This window comes from Macrotis lagotis, chromosome 2 (genome assembly GCF_037893015.1).
Source record: "Macrotis lagotis isolate mMagLag1 chromosome 2, bilby.v1.9.chrom.fasta, whole genome shotgun sequence".
NCBI classification, from domain to species: Eukaryota; Metazoa; Chordata; class Mammalia; order Peramelemorphia; family Peramelidae; genus Macrotis; species Macrotis lagotis.
Genome location: NC_133659.1, coordinates 232679660 through 232703703, shown reverse-complemented (window position 1 = coordinate 232703703; position 24044 = coordinate 232679660). Strand labels below are relative to the sequence as shown.

General features: G+C 34.0%; 1 protein-coding gene across 1 annotated transcript in view; it reads right to left on the bottom strand.

The window, feature by feature from the left end:
• The window catches only part of DNAH9 (dynein axonemal heavy chain 9), a 546775-nt gene that overhangs the window by 193440 nt on the left and 329291 nt on the right, over window positions 1-24044 (bottom strand). Inside the window, exons 36-39 of the mRNA XM_074225133.1 lie at window positions 13121-13286; window positions 10753-10855; window positions 6190-6429; window positions 2805-2966 (exon numbers count right to left, since the gene is read on the bottom strand). Of these exons, the coding sequence (XP_074081234.1) occupies window positions 2805-2966; window positions 6190-6429; window positions 10753-10855; window positions 13121-13286 (671 nt within the window). The remainder of the gene's footprint in view (window positions 1-2804; window positions 2967-6189; window positions 6430-10752; window positions 10856-13120; window positions 13287-24044) is intronic.

Genomic DNA, 24044 nt, shown 5'->3' with positions numbered 1-24044 from the left:
TAACATTTCCTGAGTATATGATTAGGAATCTGCTAATTTTGCCTTGTCATTTTTTTATTTTTTCTTACTCTCTCCATCTTTCCCCTTCTTTTAATTTTCCTTCATTAGCTAGAAAAATAGTATCTATGATCTCATCTTACCACAATAACATTCAACCTTTTTAAAAAAAATTATTTTTTTATTTAAGGCAATGGGGCTCAAGGTCACACAGCTAGGTAGTTATTAAGTGTCTGAGGTCAAATTTGAACTCAGGTCCTACTGACTCCAGGGCTGGTGCTATCTACTGCACCACCTAGCTGCCCCCAACATTAACAGAGTTGAATGTCCAGTCTTCAGTCTCATCTCCTGCCTTCTTCTTTGAGCTCTCTCTAACTGTTATATCATATTACCTTGGCAATTTAAGTGTTTCAAGGAACAGGATGGCAAAGAAGCTCAATGATCCACTAAAGCAGGACCTCACTTATAAGTCATAGGGATATCTTGTTCCTTGAGGGCTACAAAAAGCTAAAAGAGGACAGGAAGTGAGAATGAAGGCTTTTCAAGGATTTTTAGACCAAATGTAGGGAATATGGTTAAACTGGTGGTGAAAGGGGAATAATTGGAAGCTACTGACCTTGAAAATGCTATAAGATGATGCTCTTCAGATAGATTTTTCTATTACCAGGAAAATGCAAGGTATCAGGTAGAATAGTTCTACTATATAGAGTAAGAAGTTTAAAAAAAAGACCAAATAACAAGGATAACTTGCTTAATCTGGAAAAGTTTTATTTTGGATTAAGCATAGTTTTGTTAGGTGACTTTTCATTTACTTTCTTTCACTTTTATTCTCTTAATTCTCTGTCTTTTACATATTTCTTCTTTCTACCCACATAACTACTCTTTCCTGCTGATATATTCTTAATTATTAAACCATATTATAACTAAATATTAAATGTTTAATAATTAAATTTAATGCAACAATTAAATATTCTCTTTAGAATCATATGAAATGATGCAAAGTAAAGTAAGCAGAATGAGGAGAACAATTTATATAATAATACTCTTGCAAAGTCAAACAACTTTAAAAGACTTAGGAACACTGATAAACCATGATCAACTACAGTTCCAAAGAACTAATGATAAACAAGCTAACTACCTACAGACTGAGAATTTATTTTCTCAAAGACTATGGATCAAAGCATTTTTTCCTTTTCTCTTCTTTCTTTTTTTGACATGGCTAAGGAGGGAATTTGTTTTTCTTCACTATTTTAAAAAAGGATATAAATATTGGGAACAAAAACATATGAAATACAAAAGTCCAATAGAAAAAATAATTTTCTTAACTTTTTTTGTAATCATTTTAAAGAGTTTTTAGTGTTTATCTAGTGTAGTCTTCAATCCAATGCAGGATTTTTTTCCTTCAGTATCTTTGACAGATAGCCATCTAGTCTCTGCTTTAACACTTCCAGGGATTTTAATTCATTACTTTATGAGGCAATAAGTGTGCGATTATAATTGTTAGAAAGTTATCCCTCAGAGCTAACCATTCATTCTTAAATTTCATTATGACAACATGGTACAGAAAAACATGGTAAATGACTCACAAAAATTGCCATGAAAGAATATGGAAAAACATCAAGTTATTCTCAAGGATTTTACTATGGCATTTGGCATTGATAGTTGAGAGGCAATGCAATGGGTAGAGGACTGGCTTTGAAAACAGGATATCCTTGGTTTGAGAATTACTTCTAAACCAACCTGGTTATGGGACCCAGGTAGGTCACTTATCTTCTTAATATTCTAGGCAATTTTCTAAGACTTCAAGTTTACTTCAACATCTGCTTATATACATAGATAGAAGGTGTCACCTGCACAGATGAAATCATAGTTTAGGACCAAAGAAATAAATAAATCTGATTCTGGCACCTATGAAGAGACTATGTTAGGGTTAGACTACTAGAATATGTCAGTTAATGCTAGTTATTTTTAATATGTATTTTATATGAAATCTTGTTGAAATTATCATTAACATATACTTTTGGACACCTGGGAAATACTTCTAATTCAATTAATAAAAAATCATTCAGGAATTCATATATCACTATTTTTTATGGCACACATTCAAGAAAACATTAGGATATCTATGGAATTCTTGGAAAAGAAAGGTTGTGTCCAAATTGTGATATGAACAGAAATTTAAAGCAGACCAAATTCACCTTTTAGTAAATACAAGAGAAGCTCATATAAGTCTTCATTATTAACTTAGGGCTAAATTCTGCAAATCAAGAAGAATAGAAATAGGCTAACTCATAAAATTGTGAGCTCTCTTCCTTGCTCTCCCCATCCCTGGAAGTGTTCTAGTCAAGGCTGGTTGCACATCCATAAGGGGCTTGGCAGTAGAGAGTCTTGCATTAGACAAGGCTTCTTCATTATGATAATTGATTTCTGTGATTAATGCAGAATTTAATTCTTAGTCAATAATATAGCAGATTTCCCCTACTCTTTCACATATCTTCAGAATTCTCTCTTCAGTCTAAGGAGTAGATATCATCTGCTTTTTTCACATTTGCTAAGACTAAGGGTTGATTATCTCAAAAAGTATGGATTAAACTATGTATTCTTTTTTCTTCTTATTTCCTTTGCTATCTTTTTTTTGATATGGCTAAGGAGGGAATTTGTTTTGTTTGATTATTTTTAAAAAGGATATAAATATCGAGAACAAAAAAGATGTGGAATACAAAAGTCCAATAGAAAAAATAATTTTCTTAACTTTGTATTTGCAAAGTTATTTGTCACTTGAACATACCAAGACACTATATACTTACATCAAAGAAAGTCTTTACCACTTCAATTTGAATTTTATCAAAGGTGTCAAAGTCTTTTTCTTCAACCATCTTATCCCGATAAACCCGATTGGACTCGTGGAGATAGAGCTTCACTAGGTCTGGTGGTGATTTGATACTTTCCACTGAGGAAAAGAGAATGCCCTGCAACAACATAAAAATCACTCTATCAAAGGGACAATTGGTTTTTGAACTGTGTTTTCATTCCACAATAAAATCTAAATTGTTTCAATCTTCATTGACTTATTTATTCAGTAATCATTTATTAAATACCAACTGATATGCAAATTACAGAGGCAATGTGGCTTGATAGATAGAATGTTGGCCTTGACGGAACTGGGTTTGTTCTATTCCTGACACATACTGGCTGTGTGAATTTAAGCAAATCACTTATCTTAGCACCCTGGTCCATTTTTTTGAAAACATAAATACAGAACAATTATTGAATTGAAATGATAGAGGGAATTTCTTACATGAGGAAATCATAGCTTCTGGTAAAAAATATTGGTTTTGAGCATTGGGCTGGATACTGGGGGCTGGAGGGGTGGAGATATGAATAAGTATGATATAATACATATTCTCAGAGTTTATAATACAGTAAGAGAATTAAGATATCTATACAAATGAAACACCAAAAAAATTTGTAAGAGAAATTTCCCCAGAAGTGCTATTGATAATGCCAAAATTGAATTTTGAAAACTAGTTTAATCTAGGTTTTACATATAATGCTAAACCATGGTCTTATATCTAGTCTATAAATTATTCCAAAATATTAGGTATCCATATGAAGACCTCTGACCTGACATAATGTATAAGAAATACAATCAAGACTAAATCTATCTCTTCACTAACTGTATTGATTTAATTTGTACAAGTGAGATTTTATGAGTGTGAAACTCCTCCCTTGAAAGTTGTTTGAGGAAAGCAAATTCTACCATATCAGTACTGAAGGAAGGCCTGTGTTTATGGTAGATGTGTACACTGATACCTTGTGATATACAATTGACAACTGGATGGCAGCATCAAAGCAGATGTAAGCAGATTGTAATAAAGCAGATGCAAGAGAGACTTGAACATGGGTAAGTGCAGGGCAATTCAAAAGTAATTAAAAATATGCCAGAGTGACCTAAAAGATTTCAGGAGGGTAGGATTGTACTTAGATTGGAAGGATCAAAGAAGAAATCCTGGAGAAGTTACTACCTAAGGAAGACCTTGAAAGAACAGTGAGATTTCAATAAGATTTAAGAGATGGGAAGAATCAAAATAGAGCTGGGTGAGGAGGGTCTTTGCATTTATATGCTCATGGACATGAGGAAACATTTTTAACTCGACATAGTAAGAAGTGCTACTCAGAAGTCAATGTATGCTAATGATTTTATTATTGGATATATATATATATATATATATATATATATATGCAAGAAGACACTTGAATGTCTGAAATACTTGATAGAGTTTGGCACAGAATTATATGGACTGATGGTAAATCTGAAGAATAAATGATGTACCAGTCTGTATAAGGAAAGTCCTATAAACTCTGCAATGTCAACTTGGAGCTGAAAAGTATCACTGAATTCTACCATTCAGGCAGAATATAATGGACTCATAAAATGGTGAGTCTCCCCCCAATATACCTGTTCAAAGCAGAGTTGAATATACATGTTTATGTCTATACATATTCATATGTGTGTATAGTTTTATAAAAGAGACTTGCACTTAATCAGAATGAGATTAGGAAAGGGTAAAATGTATAACATTAAGTCCCTACTATGTGTAGGCATTGTGCTAGAATGCTTGGGATTAAAAAAAACTAAGCTGCAAGAAGCTTACTTTCTATCAGGGCAGGTTTGTGTGTGTGTGTGTGTGTGTGTGTGTGTGTGTGTGTGTGTGTGTGTGTAAAACATAACTATAGCTATATCTATCTATACAAAATATATACAAAATAAATACAATACTGTTTGAGGGGAGGGATGGAAAAGATCTAGGGGGTATCAGGACAGATCTCTTGTAGGGGATGGTATTTGAGGTAAGTTTGAAGGAAGTTAAATCTGTGAGGAGGGAGTATAGTCTAGGCAGAAAGTGAAAGAGTCTTGTATTATTGGGAAGACAGAATAAGAAAGAAGTTAGAACTAGACTGTGGAAGGTATTGAATGTCAAATAAGGAATTTAATTTTATTCCATTTCCATAGGCAATGGGCTGTCATTGAGGGGTTTCTAATCAGACCTCTTCACTAGAAAAATCATTCTGGCAGTTGCAAGAAGGATGCGACATAAAGGGGTAAACCTGGAGGCAGCAAGACCTGTTAGAGGGTGGGGAATAATGAAGACAAATACTCCAGAATTCTAGCATCTTCATTAATCCTCAGGGCTGAGGGTCACATTCCAACACAGATGCAGCTGATATATTTTAGAAATGAGCAGAGTAGCGACAGTTCTTAAGTAAGCTCACTCCAAGGGTAATGAGGGTTTCAGTTATCTACCACTATAAAAAGATAAATGACTCTGGAGATCTATTATTCCTTGTTACCATTTTCCTTTCTCAGAGAAACATGGAATCATCCTACCATACCCAAGACTTAGAAACTTTCTTTCCTATGCCCTTACACAAAGAAAGAAGCCATTAGTACATTTTTATTTTACTGAAACAATTTCTAGAAGTAACATGACAGTGAAAATTACACTAGATTGTTCATTAGGAGATTTGGGTTTAAATTTCATATCTGTCACTAGTTGTTATTGGATCTTGGGCAAGTCACTTCTTTATGTGCCTGATCTTTCTCGTTTGTCAAATCAATTATGTGGGCAAGACTTCTGCTAAAGTTCCTCCTTGTTACAATGTTTGATGATAATAAATAATATCCCTGAAGCTCTTGTTTGTATAATCTAATACATTCTATCAGCTGATTATTTATTATATGAAGATTCCTTTGAACCCTGTGCATATATCATGAGCTTTGGCATTAACATTTGATTTGGCAATTAATAACACAGTCATTAAGGGTCTGGTTTATCCCTTAAAACAGCTCCCCACTTCTCCTTCCCAGAGTCTAAGAGTCAATGGAGAGGTAATGTGGTATATTAGGATAAGTGCTGGGCTTAGAGTAAAGAGAGTCTTAGATTCAAATTTCAACAATATTTATTAATTATAAGACATAGCCAAAATTTTTGGAGTGAGGAGAGACGAGTTCAGATTTCAACTTAATATTTATTAATTGTATGACCATGGCCAAGTTTTTTAACCTCTTTACATCTCAATTTATCAGCTATAAATTGGAGATACCATCAGTGTTGTTGGGATGATTAAATGAGATAAGATTTGTAAATCATATTCTAAAATGAATGAAGGAGATGATGATGATGTACTTACTTGGAAAATGTTGGAGAAGTCACGGAGGTTGAAGATGTAATGGAATTTTATTGCTGTGGGGAGAAATGTGGCAGCAATCTTCTGGTGGAAGGTAATGGCCAAGTTGATGAGTTGGGGAGTGGACTTCAGCAGTGATGCTGAAAAGTTACCAAGTTTTAAATGCTGAGTCAAGATGGTGCTATAGATTGAAGACAATGCATCTACTCCTGGGAAGGAGAGCACAAAGATGCTAAAATGACGCTGCACAAGAAAAGAAAAAGGAGTTGGAGGAAAGAGATATTTCTTTTGTTGCTGACACAAATTTCACATGAGGATGACATTTTAAGATTTCTACCATTGTACTGGGTGCCCTTGCTATACAAATAATGCACAGTGAGAAATTTGAGCGCCTTGGATTCTATGTGTGAGCAAGAATATACATACATACATACATACATACATATATATATATATATATATATATATATATATATATATATATCCACAGTCTAAATAAAGTTAAAAGAAAAAAATATCATGAAGAGAATGGACAGATTAATTTACCCCCAAATTAATAGATCAACTAATTGACAGGGGCCGCTAGGTGGAGCAGTAGATAGAGCACTGACCCTGGAATCAGGAGTGCCTGAGTTCAAATCTGGCCTCAGACACTTAATAATTACCTAGCTGTGTGGCCTTGGGCAAGCCACTTAACCCCATTTGCCTTGCAAACAAACAAACAAACAAACAAACTTAAAAACAAAACAACCCCCCCCCCCCAACTAATTGACAGGAAAGCTATATTACTTCTGGTTCCCTTTCCCTTTGCACTCTCTCCTAGTGCCTTTTAGGTGTGAATGGGTGAAGAGAAGATACACCTTTGCCTTCTTCACATTCCTATCTCTCTATCCATTGGCCACCTAGATCCAGTGGGATCTACGAAGAATAATGACATGGCAATTTACATTATTTGGATAGACCTTGGAATCAACAGTTCTATTATTACTGGTGAGATGGGGAATCCACAGGTCTTAGCACATTCACCCATTCTGTCCTAATGTTCTCCTGGTTTTACCACATGCCTTGGTTCTATGTCCTCCAGATCATTCTCTCTCTTCTGACTTTCCACTATAATCTGTCCTATTAATGGTCCTTTAAGATTCTTGGACCTTCCCATCCACCTTATAAAACTCTCTTTTATGTAATTAGTTTTCTAATAAGAATGTGAGTTCCTAGAAAATAGGAATTATCCTGATTTTTCTTCTTGTATCTCCAAGGCATAGCATAGCATGTGGCATATACTAAATAATTAATAAATGTTTTTCATATATTCATTTATTCATTAATGACAGGATATTGGACTAAATGATATTAAAGATTCCTTGCAATTCAGAGTCTGAGATTTGGTAATACCCTTGTGTGCTTATGGAAATGATAACCATTTCTAATCCTCTAAGGATAGTGTTAAGTAGTTTACTGTCTTTGGAAGGAGACAGTAAATGTGACAGCAATCTTCTGGTGGAAGGTAATGGTCAAGTTCCTGAATTGGGGAGTATACTTCAGCAGTGATGCTGAAAAATACTAAATGACATGAAGTCTACTGCCCAGCTCAGGAACTTGGCCATTACCTGCTACCAGAAGATTGCTGTCACATTTACTGTCTTCTTCCAAAGATAGTAAACTAGTACTAAATACTAAAGTACTGTACAAAAGGCAATGAGAATTATTGCTTAGGAACAGGTATTGTTAGAATTGATAATTCAATAGCTGAAGTGTAAGGCCATCTCAATTGCCAACAGATCACACATGTAAATACTCCTTATGTTACCAATCACTAAAATTGTGTTTTTGATCCAATTCTATCTTTTCTTCACCAGGAACTTGTTCCTTTAATCATGTACTCTCTGCACTTACATTTCAATCTCCTTCACTGCTTTCTGATACATATTTCCCCTATCTGCATACAGATTTCCCCTATTATTAATAAATTTTCATTTGGTCAACCATCCCATCAAGGTATTACATTTATATTATCTCCTTTTCATAATCACACTCAGAAAAGTTACAATTATTACCTCCATTTTCATCTTACTTATTTCTTAGCTCTTTCCAGTCTGGCTTCTGACCTTATTACTTGACTGAAATTGCTTTTTTTACAAAGTCAACAATGACATTTTTATTACTAATTATAATAACCTTTTTCAGTTTTTATCCTTCTTTGAGACTGTTAATGACCCCTTCTCTCCTCTTTGGCTTTTTGTGACACTGCTCTGCTGTGGTTTTTTTCCTATCTGATCTATCTTTCTTTATTCTTTGAAGGGTCATTATTTTTGTCCTATTCCATTTATAATTTTACAGACTATCCTGGGTCCATTTCTTTTCTCAATATTCTCAGTGACTTATTATCTCACATAGAATTAGCTATCATTATATGATTCCTGTATCTCATACAGAATTAGCTATCATTACATGATTCCAACCCTACTCTTTCTCCTGAGTTCCACTTTCACATTGCTAGCTTCTCCACTGGAATATCTCTACCTGAATGTCCCATAGGCATCTTAAACACAATATATTCAAGACAGAATTCACTGTCAATCAGCCATTAAATATTATTAAGAGAATACTACATTCCAGCTACTGTTCTAAGAAATGAGCCTTTTCTCCCTAAAGTGACCTTCCTTCTAATTTCCTTATTTCTATTGAATCCCACCATTCTTCCAGATGGACAATGCAGCTTCTTCCCTCTGTTTTTTCTTTCTCTACCTCCTCCCTCCCTCCTTCAATTCATCTTCACTTTGTCTCTAGGTAGGGAATCATCCTTTTGCCTGTGGGGACTCTGACCAAAGGAATATACATTGTGATCAAAGAAAACCTGAAAGATACATTGGGTATTTAAGGACCAACCATGCCTTAAATCTAAATCACTCTGACTCTCACTGATTGTCTATCTTTGTCATTGTTTTGAATTCTAATGGCTCACAGTGAACATAATTAGCAAGTGTTTCTATTTTGGCCAGAAACCCAGATTGATTTTTTTCTGACTAAATAAAGAGACAATTTCTTGCCTCAGTTTTTACCTTGCCTTTAAATACTAAATAAGCATTGCCTCAGACAAACTGAAATCTGGGAAAGATCCCAGTTTAAAGACCTCCCCCTAGGGTCATCTCCAGTCATCTTGATCCATATCTTACCACTGGATTCAGATGACTGGAGGAAAGAGTGAAGCTGATGATTGTTCATAGCTGTGCCTGAGAAATCTAATTCATTTGCAAGTCATGACATCACCTTCCTGATGTCATGGTCCTCTTCCAGAGGGATAAACAACAACAACAACAACATGACATCATCTGAGATCACTCATCCTCTATACTCATTCATTTGCCCAAACTTGATTCTACCACCTGAACATCTGTTTTCCATTGCATTCTCTCTACCTACACCATAAATCAACTAACTTCTGGCTCTTCTCACAAGTGAAGTAACCTCCCAATTGGTTTTCTTATATATAATCATTTCTTTCTTCAATCCATACTCCAAAAAGCTGCCAAATTTACATTAATTATTAATTTATAATTGTAATAATATTGATTAATAATTAAAAGCACAGGTTTGACCATATGATTATCTTGTTCAAAAAGCTTCTGTGGTTCTCCACTACATCTAGGGTAAAATTATACTCATTTCTTAGGCATTTAAAGCCTTTTGCAAATTGGTACCAGCTTATTTTTATGTCCAATCGCATATTACTCTAATGTATTTTTTCTTTTACATAATTTAATCATATACACATCTCCATGTGTTTGCACAGATTATCTCCTGTTTGTGGAATGTTTACCTTCCTAATCTCTGATTTTTGGTATATTTAAATCATTTCAAGTCTAAGGTCAAATGCCAACTCCTTAAGGAGGTCTTTCCTGATCCTGTTATTAATATTCCCAGCCCCATCACTTTTAATTTATTTTGCATACATCTTGAATTTATTTACCTGGGAATATGTTTGACCAATAGATTATTAACTCCTTTAATGAAGATATTATTTCACTTTTGTATTTGTCACTCCAAAATGCTACCTGTAAAACTAATGCTGAGCAAAGGGAGCAGAACCAAGAGAACATTGTACACATTAACAATAGCATTGTGAGCTGATCAACCTTGATGGATGCAACAACTCTCAGCTGTTTAGAGAACTAGAGCAACACAAGGAAGAAAAGCAAAACAAAACTAAACAAAACAAAACCCTACAGAATATGAATGAACACTGAATTCATTTTTTAAAAATTTCTCTTATGTATTTCTTTCTTATCTCGTGGTTTTCTTTCTTTTCTCTTAATCCTAATTCCTTACACAGAAAATGATTAATCTGTCAACATGTGAAATACAAATGTGTATGTAAAATTTTCAATTGACTGTAGCTGAGGGGAGGGGGATGGGAAGGGAGGGTAGAAGGATATTATTTAACTTAAAAATATGCATGTGCATGTGTATGAATGTTGAAAAACTTTCATAACATATAATTGGAAAAATAAAATTAAATATCAATTAAAAATTAAATTAAATTAAAAAACCCAAACAAAATGCTACCTGTAGCCGAGGATTAATGGTGAAGCTTCCAGCTGTGGGGTTCATACAGGCTACATATTGCACATTCATGATTTCCTTAAGAAACAATTTATTTCTGTCATACCTGCAACATTAAAACATGACTATCAATAAAAATTATGAAGGAGGTGTGAACACACAGATAGATTCCATTTCATTCTTTTTCTTTTCAAGGATTTGAGCAGGATAGTGTTAAACTAAATTTTAGCAAATTTGACAATTTTTTCTTTCAGTTCTTGTGGATTGAATGAAAGATGTAGTCCATACATTAGTAAAGAATCAGGTAGATTCATGCTGTGACAGAATAAATGTTTAATATTGCTGTGAGCAACCTAAAGAAAGGAATAGATGGCATACATATCAAATTTTCAGATGATATAAAGCTAATACAGGGGAGAAGAGAGTTAAGATAAAAAATAATCTTAGGCTAAAACATTGGACAGAATTTAATAAGATAAAATGTAAAATAATTGAAAATAATATCTTAAACGTGAATTAAAAAAATCAGTGGCACAAATACAAATAAGAGGACTGTGTCTGGTTGGAATTTTATCCAATATAATTTGGGAGTTATACTGAAAGGTAAGATCAATATGAATCAACATCATAAAATGGTGACCAAAAGCAGAAAATCTAATCTTAAGTGACATTAAAAGAGGCAAAGTGTCTTAACCAAGGAATGTGGAAATTTTGCTGTTCTCTATCTCTTTCACATCTGGAGTATTGTGTAATGTTCTAAGTACTATATTTAAAGAAACACTGATAGGCTAGAGAGAGTCCATAGGGACTTTTAACAAGAATGGTCATGCTATATAAAGATCAGTTGTGAAGCAATTAGAAATATATTATCTGTAGAAAACATGACTTGGGGGAAATATGATAGCAGTCTTTAGGTAGCCAAAGGAATATCATCTGGAAGATGGATTAGACTTGGTATACTTGGCATCAGAGACCAGAACTAAGAATATTGGGTGAAAACAAAGCATGACTTTTTACAAGGAAAAAACTTAATAGTTTCCCAAAGTAGAATGTGTGACATTACAAAATTGATCTCCTCTATCTTATTGTGGCATGGAAGTGGTTTTGGTGAATCTGAATCCTTGAAGGCAATGCCAGTGTGTCATAAGCTTTAGTAGGTTCCGCTATGCTGGCCCTGGTAAGAGACCAACAAAGACCCTGATAGTAGACTAAGTTTATTTTCCTGGCATCATATTTGTTAAGTATGGAGAGCCATACAAATAATGATCATGTTTTTCCTTCTTTTTCTCATGGCCACTCACAAAAGAGAAAATTTTAAATGTGGTTTCATTTGAGTCTGTATTCCTTCCACTTTTGCTGTGATTGAATTAGAGTGAGAAAGCTGTGTTTTTCTTTGAACATTTGCTTATAAGTGTTTTGGAGTTATTATATTGTTCTGGTTGATGTCTTGGACATCTTTAGAACCAAATCAGTTCTTTATTGTGAGTGTCATTTTTGTTTATATGTTTATTCTCTCACAGCCATTCTTCTCAAGAACTTTGGGCTAGAGCCAGAATCTCTGAAGTTATGAAAGGTTTGGTATTGATTTGTATTCTTGAGGGTTAGGTTTGTTGCAGGTTTCAGGTATTGATTCCTGAATTCCTCAAGGATCACTGTGGTGGTTTGACTTAGTGGGTTGTAAATTTTAAGTATACCCTAAGTCCCAACTATTACAGTTCATATTTATCTTCCCCCTTTCTAAAGCCCTACAGAGCTTATTATCTGTACTATTCATTGCAGGCAATTTGTTATATGCTTCCTTATTTGATTACTTTTACTGTTTCATGTGTATATGTCTTATTTCCTTGACTTAAATTCCTAGAAAGTCAGCTTACCATTCCATGAAACATGATTTGTTCAAATTATGCTTTCAATAAAACCGAATTAAATAACTACATAAATAGAAAGAAATTTTCTTTTTCAATAGGTTAATTCTGATAATGGCAAGATAAGATGGAAAAACAAATCACTTCCCCATAGTTGGCCACAACTATTAAACCTCAAAACTTATATCTCTACAGAAATCATCTATCTTCTCTGTATGATAAGGTCATATCTGTTACTCATTAAGAATCATTTATAACTTGAATATTACATCTAAGGATATTTCCTTATTTTTTACACCACCAAACAATCATTTTTTTTTAATGAAAATTCCTGAGTCTTGTGTTGGAACCTGTTTTCAGGAATAGGAAATTCAAAAAGAAATGTAATCAAGCTTATAACCTCAAATATAATCTCTCTATCATAAAACACCTGAACTTTTTTGCACTTTACATCCCATCTTTCCCCATCCTCATTTAATGCATCTTGTCTACATCTTAGTACTTACCAGTGTCCATAGTCCATATGTTGTCTGATGAGTGTATGGGGTTGCACTGTTCCATATGCATCTACTTCAGGCATGTTCATATCATCAATGAAATAAATAAGTTTCTTAGTCCCAGGTGGACCATAATTTCTGCCAGCCTTCTTGTCTAGAGGTTTCTCTAGGACAGCTATTAAGATACCCAAAAAGGAAAAGGAGACAACTAAGAACTCAAATATCATCTGTCAGTCAACTGAGGCAACACAAATATCAGTTCCTGGCATTAAATTTGATGACATTTAGGAGAACAGAGGAATACTGGGAGAATGCTACTTAACCTTTCTGGGTTCAAATTATATAAAATAAAGGTATTAGACTTGATTTATTTTTTTAATTCAAAAAAATTTTTTTCACTTTTGAATACTTTCCTCCCTCCCCTTCTATTCATTGAGAAGGAAAGAAAGGCAAAACCCCTTAATATATATATATATATATACATATATATATATATGTAGTCATGCAAAATAGACCTAGTTAATTTTTAAGGTCCCTTCAAATTCTAAAATTCTATTCTATTTTCAGCTCTAAGCTATCTACTACTCTCAAATTTCCTGTTCTCTTGTCCTATTGCCTTCCCAAACTTGGATTACACCTATCATTCACTTCCTTTGCTTCTATTCATCTACTTAATGGAAGTATGAAAAAAAACCATGAACTTTTACTAATTACATTTACTAAAAATTTATATTATCTTTACTAAAAATATTTGTGATCATTTGCTGAGTTCTTCATTCTACATTATCTCATATTCTCTTGACAGTCTTCTCCCTCCCCCCTTTATCATGGTCAATTCCAATAGTCAAATTCTTATTCCCATCCCTTCCAGTCTTCTCCACTATAATTTCTGCTCCACTTTAACCTCTATCTGCTGGTTCCTTCCTTGCTTCTACAAATAAGGTCATGATTTCCCCCATTTTTAAAAATCCTCATTTGATTCATCCATCCCTTCTACCTTTTGCCCTATATCTCTTTTTCCCCACTTATAACTAAATTTCTGTAGAAAGTTATATGCATTTGATACTTTTGCTTTATTTCTTCTTAGTTCATCTGTAATGTAGTTTCTGACCTCATCATTCAAATGAAACTGTCCTCTTCAAAGTTGGCAATGTTCTCTTGATTGCCAAACTGAATGGCCTGATCTTCACTGACCTGCCTATAGCATTTGGCAATGCTGATCACCATCTCCTCCTGAATACTTTTTCTCCTGAATTTTTATGATATTTCTCTCTCCTAGCTCACTTCCTATCTAATTGGTCCTTTGTTAGATTTTCATCCATGTGTGTACTCCAGAGTTCTGTCCAGGGTCCTTTTCTGTTTCAACATCTAAACTGTTGGTGATCTCAGGTACTATGGGTATAATTATCTAAACTGATGATTCCCAAATCTCTAGGATGCCTAGTCTTAGTCTCTTTCCTGAATTCCAATCTCACATTACCACTTGATTTTTGAATTACAACTTGAACTGAGTATGCTTTAGACATCTCAATCCAAACATATTAAGGCAGATTTCTCCTGATAAAAACAACCACATTTACCACCCCCCAAACCTTCTCATCTTCTAAATTTCTTCACTCTTTTGGGGAGCATCACTATCCACCAAGTTACTAAGATTCACAGCCTCAGTGTCTTTTTTGACTCCTCTGTCTTACTATTTCCACAGATCTAAAATTTTGTCTCATTTCTGCCTTCAAAGCATCTTTTGTTCCCTTCTGTCCATTAATAGATCCAATATTCCAGTTCAAGTCCTCAGTGACAATCCTCCAGATTATTTCAATAGCTTCTAACTAGCCTTTCTTTATCAGGACTCACACTTCTCCAGTCCAGCCTCTAATCAGTTTTTTAGAAAAATTTTACTATTGTGCAGATTGGACTACTAGAGAGACACAGGTTAACTCTATGTTCAATAAATTCCATTGGTTCTCTTTTTTTCCCAGGATCAACTAGAGTTCTCTTTTGACATACACAACCTGTCATATATTCTTACACATTAGTTTCCTCCACTTAATTCTATAGTTCAGCTATACTGGTCTTTTTTCTGCTCCTTGATTATGCTTTGGTTATCCTTCTTAAGAATGCACTCTCTCTGATAAAAAAGGGTAAAAACATCACTTGTACAAAAATATTTATAGCAGCCCTGTTTGTGGTGGTAAAATATTGGCAATTAAGTGAATGTCCTTCAATTGGGGAATGGCTTACAAACTGTGGTATATGTATATCATGGAGCACTATTGTTCTATTAGAAACCAGGAGGGATGGGAATTCAGGGAAGCCTGGAAGGATTTGCATGAATTGATGCTGAGTGAGATGAGCAGAATCAGAAAAACATTGTACACTCTAACAGCAACATGGGGGTGATGATCAACCCTGATGGACTTGCTCATCCCTTCAGTGCAACAACCAGGGACAATTTTGAGCTATCTGCAATGGAGAATACCATCTGTATCCAGAGAAAGAATTATGGACTTTGAACAAAGACCAAAGACTATTACCGTCAAATTAGAAAAAAAGCATTATATTATTATGTAATTATACTATCGCATACTTTTTTTCCCCTTAAGGATATGATTTCTCTGTCATCACATTGAACTGAGATCAATGTATAACATGGAACCAATGTAAACACTAAAAGAATGCCTTCTGTGGGGGATAGGGGGAGGGAAGCAAGAATGGGGAAACACTGTAAAACTCAAAATAAATAAAATCTTTTTTTAAAAAAAGTGCTCTCTCTCTCTCCTCCACCTCTTGACTTCTCTGAGTTATATAAAGGTTCAGCTCAAGTGCCACCTTCTACTGTCCTTTTTTGGTTTTCCCCAGCTATTAATGCCTTTCCCTCCTAAGTTATCATCTAATATACATATATATATATATATAAATGTAAATGTATGCATGCACACACACATATATACACACATATATTTTATATATATATGTGTGTGTGTGTTCTTAGCTATTTACATATCTCCTTTGACTCCATCCATTAGAATATGAATTTTTGTATTTGTATTCTCATTTCTTAGCACAGTGGCTGATACATAACAAATGTTTAATAAATAGCTGTTTGAGTTCCATTCTCAAAGAAATCTCTAAGTTGGATCTTGATTTCTATCAAGTAAACATAAGGAATAAAGGGCCATATTGCCTTTTATGAAATTGCCTGTAATTTCTTAGGCTGTTTATAAGATGAAGATCTCAAAAATTCGATTGGTACCTCAGGATAAGTGCTGATTTTATTGTAAACATTATTGCTAGGTGAAAATCTTTTTAGAGTTTTTAACATGGTAGAAGGGCAAATGAACATATTTGAAATTCTCAAGTTTTTACCAGAAGTTGAGTAAAATAATCACCCATCATTGCTTTTCTTGACTCCTCTCCTTTGATCTCCCCCCAGTCTTAGTCCCCAAAGTAATACTTGGATACTCTGAAAAAACACTTTAGTTTTTAAATTAGAGAAGCAGAGAAAAGCAATACAACAAATATAATGTTCTTCCCCGGGCAGAAAAATTTTATAATAGGTACAAGTGTTATTCTCAGTAAATTAATTAAAGATTTATATACTAAAAGAAGCAACACTTGTCCATTACATGAGGAAGTGCTAAAATCCATTTCATTTCTTCTCTTACAAAACCAAATGCCTGTACACAAGGGGAAAATGTCAACAGACATATAGTTGAAGGTGACAGGTTGGAAGGATAAACTCCTCTAAGAAGCCAAAATATTCTAATATTCTGGTACTGAGTTAAATTAAGTGTTTCAAAGATGAATTTAATTAGCATTTAATTACAATAAAATAGCAACCAATTAATCATCCAACACTTTCTGCCAACCCCACTTCTAACAGATCTAATATATACATAAGAGATCTGTCAAACTGAAATGTACTGCCTTGCCAAGGAAATAGTTGTGAATGCAATTCCTTTCCAATGCAAGAAAAACATAAGGACTTGTTTCTTTCTCAAGGCAGTGATATTCAAATCAACCTTTCAAATTAAGGAATAACTATAATTTGGGTTGATTAAACTCTTTATTCTTCAAAGAGACCGGAGAAGAAAAGCCTGTGAGAAATGGCCTTGGAATGCAATTTTGTTGTTTTGATGTTCAGTCCTTTCAGTCTTTCTTTGTGACCCCATTTTCAGATTTTCTTGGCAAAGATACTGGAGTAGTTTTGCCACTTTCTTCTCAAGTTATTTTATAGATGAGGAACTGAAGCAAATATTGTTAAGTGACTTGGCCAGGGTCACACACAAGTGTCCTAAAACAGATTTGAATTTAAGAAGATGAGTCCTTCAGATTTCAGGACCACACTATATCTACTGAGCCATTCATCTGCCCTATAGTCTGGAATGCAATGAATAATCTCAAATAAACAGTTTTGATCTACTAAAAGTAGGGCTCCTGAGAGAAAAACATTCTAATGCCTTCTAGATTAACTAAGTTTTTAAAATGAAGATGGGACATTTAGAAGAGCTAAAAATGGGTTACAATTTTAGGATTAGATAAATGTGAGAGACTCTGAATAGATTAGGTGGTTACTAACTTTAAAGAAATATGAATGACCTCTATTCATCACTCCCATTCCAGTCGAGTCCACACCTAATTCTCTGACCAATGGTATTCATCTGCAAAATGGATTATGAAAAATAGATTGGCAACCTTAAGCCATGGCATAAGAAGGAGTTCAATATGAGGATAAGATCTCCACTTTGGCTTTACTGGCATCAAGATTTAATCAACTGAATTAAATTCAATTTAACATTTATTTCATTTACTGTATCTCTACCCTCAACAAGCTAATAGCCTTCAAGAGGGAGATAAAGTAACAATACCAATCATTTAAATACAGAAGAACATGATAAAGTGCTAGTGAGTTGAGTTACTTATTCCCTTATCCTATTTCCTTGCTAAGCCCCAATCACATCCTGTTTTTGCTCCTTTTCTTATGATATTGAGACCTAGGAAAGACCTTAACTTAAAAAGGCCAAGTTTTCCCATAGCATACAAGACCATCTCAGGTCCATCTATATTTTCCACTGGATTCAGATGACTCAAGGAGGAGAGAGAGAGGGAGAGAGAGAGAGATGACCTTGCACAGCCCTGCCTCACTTAAATCCAATTCACTTACAAGTCTTGACATCACCTTCCTGATGTCATTGGTCCTCCTAGAGAAGGAAGAACAAACAACAACCACAATAATGCTATTGAATATAGTGGTAAAAGTTACTTAGTCAAGTTGACCAGTTTCACTAAAAATTTAAGGTCCATAGACTCTTGTGCAACTATGTAGTCCTTTTGATGCAGGGAAAAGATGTAGAGAATTGTGAACTAGCAGAAACAAGATTTGTAATCTTAAAGACTGTTAAATCTTGTTAAATTGGGTGGAGAGCCCTCTTGTAAAGTAAATCAGCTACCATTATTTCATTGTTTAATGTAAAATTTGTATTCTGATCTCAGGCTTCAACCCTCTACCTAATTCTGGGTCCAGTAAGGGGGAAGGGAATTCACCTTTTTTGCCCTCTGGACCATAAAAATCTGAGTTGGAGCTGTGCTCGGTCGGGATCAGTCATCTCTGACTCTCTCTGGCCCAGTCAACTCTGTTTGACTGGTCTTTCATCTCTGTTTCTCTCTACCTATTATTTTCTTATGTGTTGTAACTTCTTTTAATAAATCTTTATTTTTCTTTCCACACTTGCTTTCCCGGGTCTGAGTCATGATTCATCGTGTGGCAGTAATTGACCTCAAGTAGCCAGTGGCTACACTTTTATACCTCCCAAATTGATTTAGTATTCCACTCATTAATGAAGTTTTTATGAACCATTTTATCCCTCCTTAAATCTCTCACAGCTATTTATCCACACGTCCTCTCAACTGAAGAACTTTGCCTCATTCTTTACTAAAAGAAAATTGAGGCTATTTCCCAAGTGCTCTGAGAACTCTTCCTTTTTCTTATATCACTTAGATGGTTTCCTTCACTATATTTTCCTTCATTCTCCTGTCATGTAAAGAGGTGTTGCTTCAAGCAAAATCTAGCTTAATTTTTCACTCTCTCTTTTCTTCAATATTCAAACAATTGTTGAATCTTGTCACTTATACCCTAGCAACATTTATTTTGTCCCTTTGACACTGCATCAACTCTAGTTCAGGCTCTTTGTCACCTCATTTTTTGATTTTGCAATAGGCTGCTGGTTGATATCTCTGGTTCAAATCTTTTTCCATTCTAGTCTAATATGGACTGTATGGTAAAATTAAAATGATAAAATGGTAAAATATAAAATCCTGTTTGACTTTTAAAGTTCTTTGTAAACTGACCCCTTTCTACCTTTTCAATCTTCTTATAATTTACTAACCTCCATATACTCTACAATCTAATAACATTGGCATGTTTCTCAGATATGAAAGACTGTGACTAATAAAGAGTCAGAGAATTTTCACTGGCTACCTTCCATACCTGGAATTCTCTCCTTTTTCATCTCTCCTTCTTGTCTTCTCAGGCTTCTTTCATGTTTCACCTAAAATTACACCTTCTGCCAGAAGCTATTCTCAGTCTTCCTTAATCTTAGTACTTTCCATGGTGAGGCTATCCTTAATTTATTCCATACATGTTTTATTTTCACATAGTTGTTTGCATATTATGTCCTCCATTAGGCTGTGTTATTTTTGAAAGCAGAGACTGACTTTTTTTGTATCTCTAGTGCTTAAAATAGAGCATCGTATATAGCAGTTGTATAATAAATGCTTGTTGATTTGCCTTATCTTCAAGCATATTTGATCTTTTTTCCTTCTTGTCTTCATCAAATTGTACTTTCCATTATCCCCAGTCACTGATATTCAATATCTTCTTGTTAACTGATTGTTTCCTGATGCATATAAATAGATTTGGAGAGGGGCATGGAGAATGTCTCCCTCATTCTTAGAAAAAATTCTCCCTTGATCTATTAATCCCCGTTAACTATCAGCCTCTATTTCTTCTTCCTTTCAAGGCTAAACTCCTTGAGAAAGTTATCTTCACCAGGCATCTTTAATTCATCTCTTCTCACTGTCTTCTAAACTCTAGGCATTCTGACTTTCATTTTCACTAGTAAATTGAAACTTCTCTCTCCAAAGTTATCAGAGATCTCTTAATTGCTAAAACTACTGTTTTTTTCTAATTCTTCATCTTTCTTAACCTCTATTCAGCCTTTAACACCATTTTCTCTCTAGTTTTTTTATGACACCTTTTTCTCCTAGTTATCTTGTTACTGGTTCAACTGGTCCAAAGGCTACTATCCTTTGTTGGATCTTCATCCAAATTATACCTGCTAGCCATGAGTGTCCCTCATGGTTCTATCCTGGATTGTTTCCTCATCTTCTTTAGTATGATTTTGTGTGATCTCTAACAGCTCCTAGTTTCAATTATCACCCTTAAGTGATTATTAGTTGTTTACATAACTCTAACCTCTCTTTGACCTCCAATTGCTCATTTCCAACTACCTATTGGACATTTTGAACTGGAGATATCTTAAACTCAACCTTTTCAAAACTGATCTCATTATCTTTTCCCTCAAATCCTCCTATTTCTATTACTGTTGAGAATATTACCATCCTCTTAGTCAGCCAGGCTCAATACTTAGATGTTATCTTTAATTACTTATTCTATATCCAATCAATTGCCAAGTCCTATCAATTCTACCTTCACATTTTAAATATATAACTCCTCCTTCTTTGACTTTGTTGCTCTTGTGGAGGCCTTCATCACCTCATGTCTGGCCTAATGCAACAACCATCTGGCCAGATTCCCTGCCTTAAGTCTCTCCCCACTCCAGTTCATCTTCCACTTAGCTACTAAAATAGAGGACCATGGACACTATCCTACTCAATCTACATAATAAATTGACTTGATTTGACCATAAGCAAAACAAGGAAAGAAAAACAACAGTTTGGCTGATGGGAATTGTTGTTAGCATCAGCCATTTCAGTCATATTCAATTCTTTGTTATCTCATTTGAGATTTTCTTGGCAGAGATACTGAAGTAGTTTTCATTTCTATCTTCCAGCTCATTTTGTGGATGAGGAAATTGAGACAAGTAGGGTTAGGACTTGCCAAGGGCCACACAGTTAGTGTCTGAGACCATACTTGAACTTAGGTGTTCCTGTCTACATGCATTCTATCCACTGTCCTATCTAGCTGAGGAGGATTAAGGAAGACTTAGTAGAGAAGAAAGAACTTGATCACGACTTCTCTCATCTAAAAATGTCATTTCCCTTTTCTCCACCTAACCAAGTCCTTCAAGATCTAGCTCAACTCTTTCATCCATTAAGCCTTCTCAGTATCATTGTGGAGGATTATCTTATTTCTCTGAGTAACAGTAATAATTATTATTTTTAGGAGGTTAGATGTTTTGATTCCACCCCAACTAATATAATTCTGAAAGATTCAGGCATCTCCTGGATTAACTAGACATAATGGGAACTTTATGAGGATTCCATGAAAAGAGAAAATAGTTCTAATAAATTTATATCTTTGCCACATATGTTCTCTACTTATATACCTTAACATTGATGTACTTTGTGCTTCATAAGACCCTGTGTGTATTTGTGGGAGAGTGTATCCTACATTTAGGGGAATTTTCTTTTCTCTAACTATTCTTATTATACACTTGTAAATGCATTTTCTGTAAAGTTAATAGTCTGATTGACTGATAATCAATGAGGAACATACAGGAACATACTTATGAAATAGTTTTAGAAACTCCTGTCTCTCAGTATAACTCTTTAAACCTTAAAAGTGATATGTATTCATTCTCACCTGGGAACCTAATCTCTTAGGCCAATTAAGGGAGTAACCTTTGAAGGAGAATTATATAATCTATTTGGCAAATAGATTAATCATATGCTTTCCAGTGACATGGCTTATAGGACTTAAATATTTCTTAAATGGCACTTTTCATAGCAAAAGTTAACATGATATGGTGAAAAGATTACTAGATTTTTAATCATGAGGACTAGAACTTGGATTTTAATTCCACCTTTACCATGTCCTTGTTAGGTGATTTGTCTGTCATTTAACCTCCCTAAGACTTGATTTTCTTACTTGTAAAATGGGATTGATAATTGTATGTATTGGTCAGGATTGTGACAATCAAATGAGTTAATGTATATAAAGTACTTTCCAAATTCTAAAGCACTATATAATTGTCAGTTATTATTATTATTATTATCACAAATTTATTTCTTTTCTCAACTAGACTAATTTCTTTATAATAGGTACCTTGACCGTTATTTCTTTGTAGCCCCCACAATGCCTTTCATAGTGCTTTGTATAAAGAACAATAAATTAAACAATTAATATTTTGATATTAATTTATGGTATCTCCTATTTTGATGACTTTCAGGAAAATAACATAAGATAATAATCTATCTGAGATAATTTAGATATTTTCTTGGGGCAGAGACTTGAGGCAAAGATAACTTTCAAAGTTCTACCTGACCCTGAGATCACATTGTTGAGATTACTGTAAAATATTTCTCACAGTTTTAGAAATATGAGGTTCCCACTATTTAGTATAAATAGAGTGAATAAAGTTGATTAAATGAATGAGATATTCAAGGTTACAATTGATGTTATAACTGATTATTAAATACTCAACTGCTGGATTATTAAGTCAATAAATTATCTAGGTATTTTGTTTTTCTTTTTTCTCTTTCTGTTTTTTTGTCCATTTTCAACTTTTCACCCAAATTACAGGTAGAGAAAAGAAAAAGAAATTGCATTTAATATTGTTTATTGTCAATAATTGTTATGAGAGGCTGAATAAAATATGAATAGCTTAAAAATAAGGAATATTTATTTTAGTTCTAGACAGACACAATAATTTCTTGGACAGAATGCTACACTTGGAATTGAAAACACCTGGATTCAGATATGATCTCTGACACTTATCAATTTGTCAATTTATCAATTTATCAATATCAATTTGTCAAAGAGCAAGTCAACCTCTCTGAGTCTCAGAGTCCTCATCTGTAAGATGAGAGTAATGTTTGCACATACTTCCTCATACAAATGAGATAATATAGGTAAAGCTTTGTGTAAAATTTAAAGCACTATTACAAGGTTTAATGACAACAATATTTGTTTTTGTTTTCTAGGCAGAGAAGAAGAAACCAGGGGAGAGTGAAAAGAAGAAACATAAAATCTGGAGAGAGCTGGGGAAGCAATTAATAGAAGAAGTGGAGGAGAACTGAATTAAAAGAACATTTGGAGAATTTAGACTTAGAAAGACTTGAAGAAAACTTCCTTTGAGTCTGCAGAAATGGAAGAATAGGAGAAGTAAATTAGAAGATCAAGAAGTCATTAATCTTTTAAATTAAGTAAAAAAAGAGGTAATGGGTAGAATTGAGTTATTGAGAAACCAGAGAGAGAGAAAGAAGAGCTCCTATAGGAAATCAAGAAGAGATTAATAAAATATAACTAAGCAACACAGAGCCTAATTATGGTTAGTCAGCATTCATGTGCAATGGGTTAAATGAATATTGCTCTATCAATTCTTTATTCAGTTCAGTTTTTTATTTTAGAATCATTCAATACTTCATTTGGTTAATGAGTATTTATTAATCTCCTAATACCTGCCAGATAGTGTACTAAGTGCTAGGGATATAAAAAGGGCAAAAAATATTACCTACCTTCAAGTGGTTTACATCTAATAAAAGAGACTATATAATTTTTATCTACTCAATAAACTAGTCACATATAATATATATGTATATATACACATATATGTATACACACACACATATATACAGAGAGAGAGAGAGAGAGAGAGAGAGAGAGAGAGAGAGAGAGAGAGAGAGAGAGAGAGAGAGAGAATGAAAGGTAATTTGAGAAAATGATGGTGTTAGGTCCCAGGAAGTATCACCT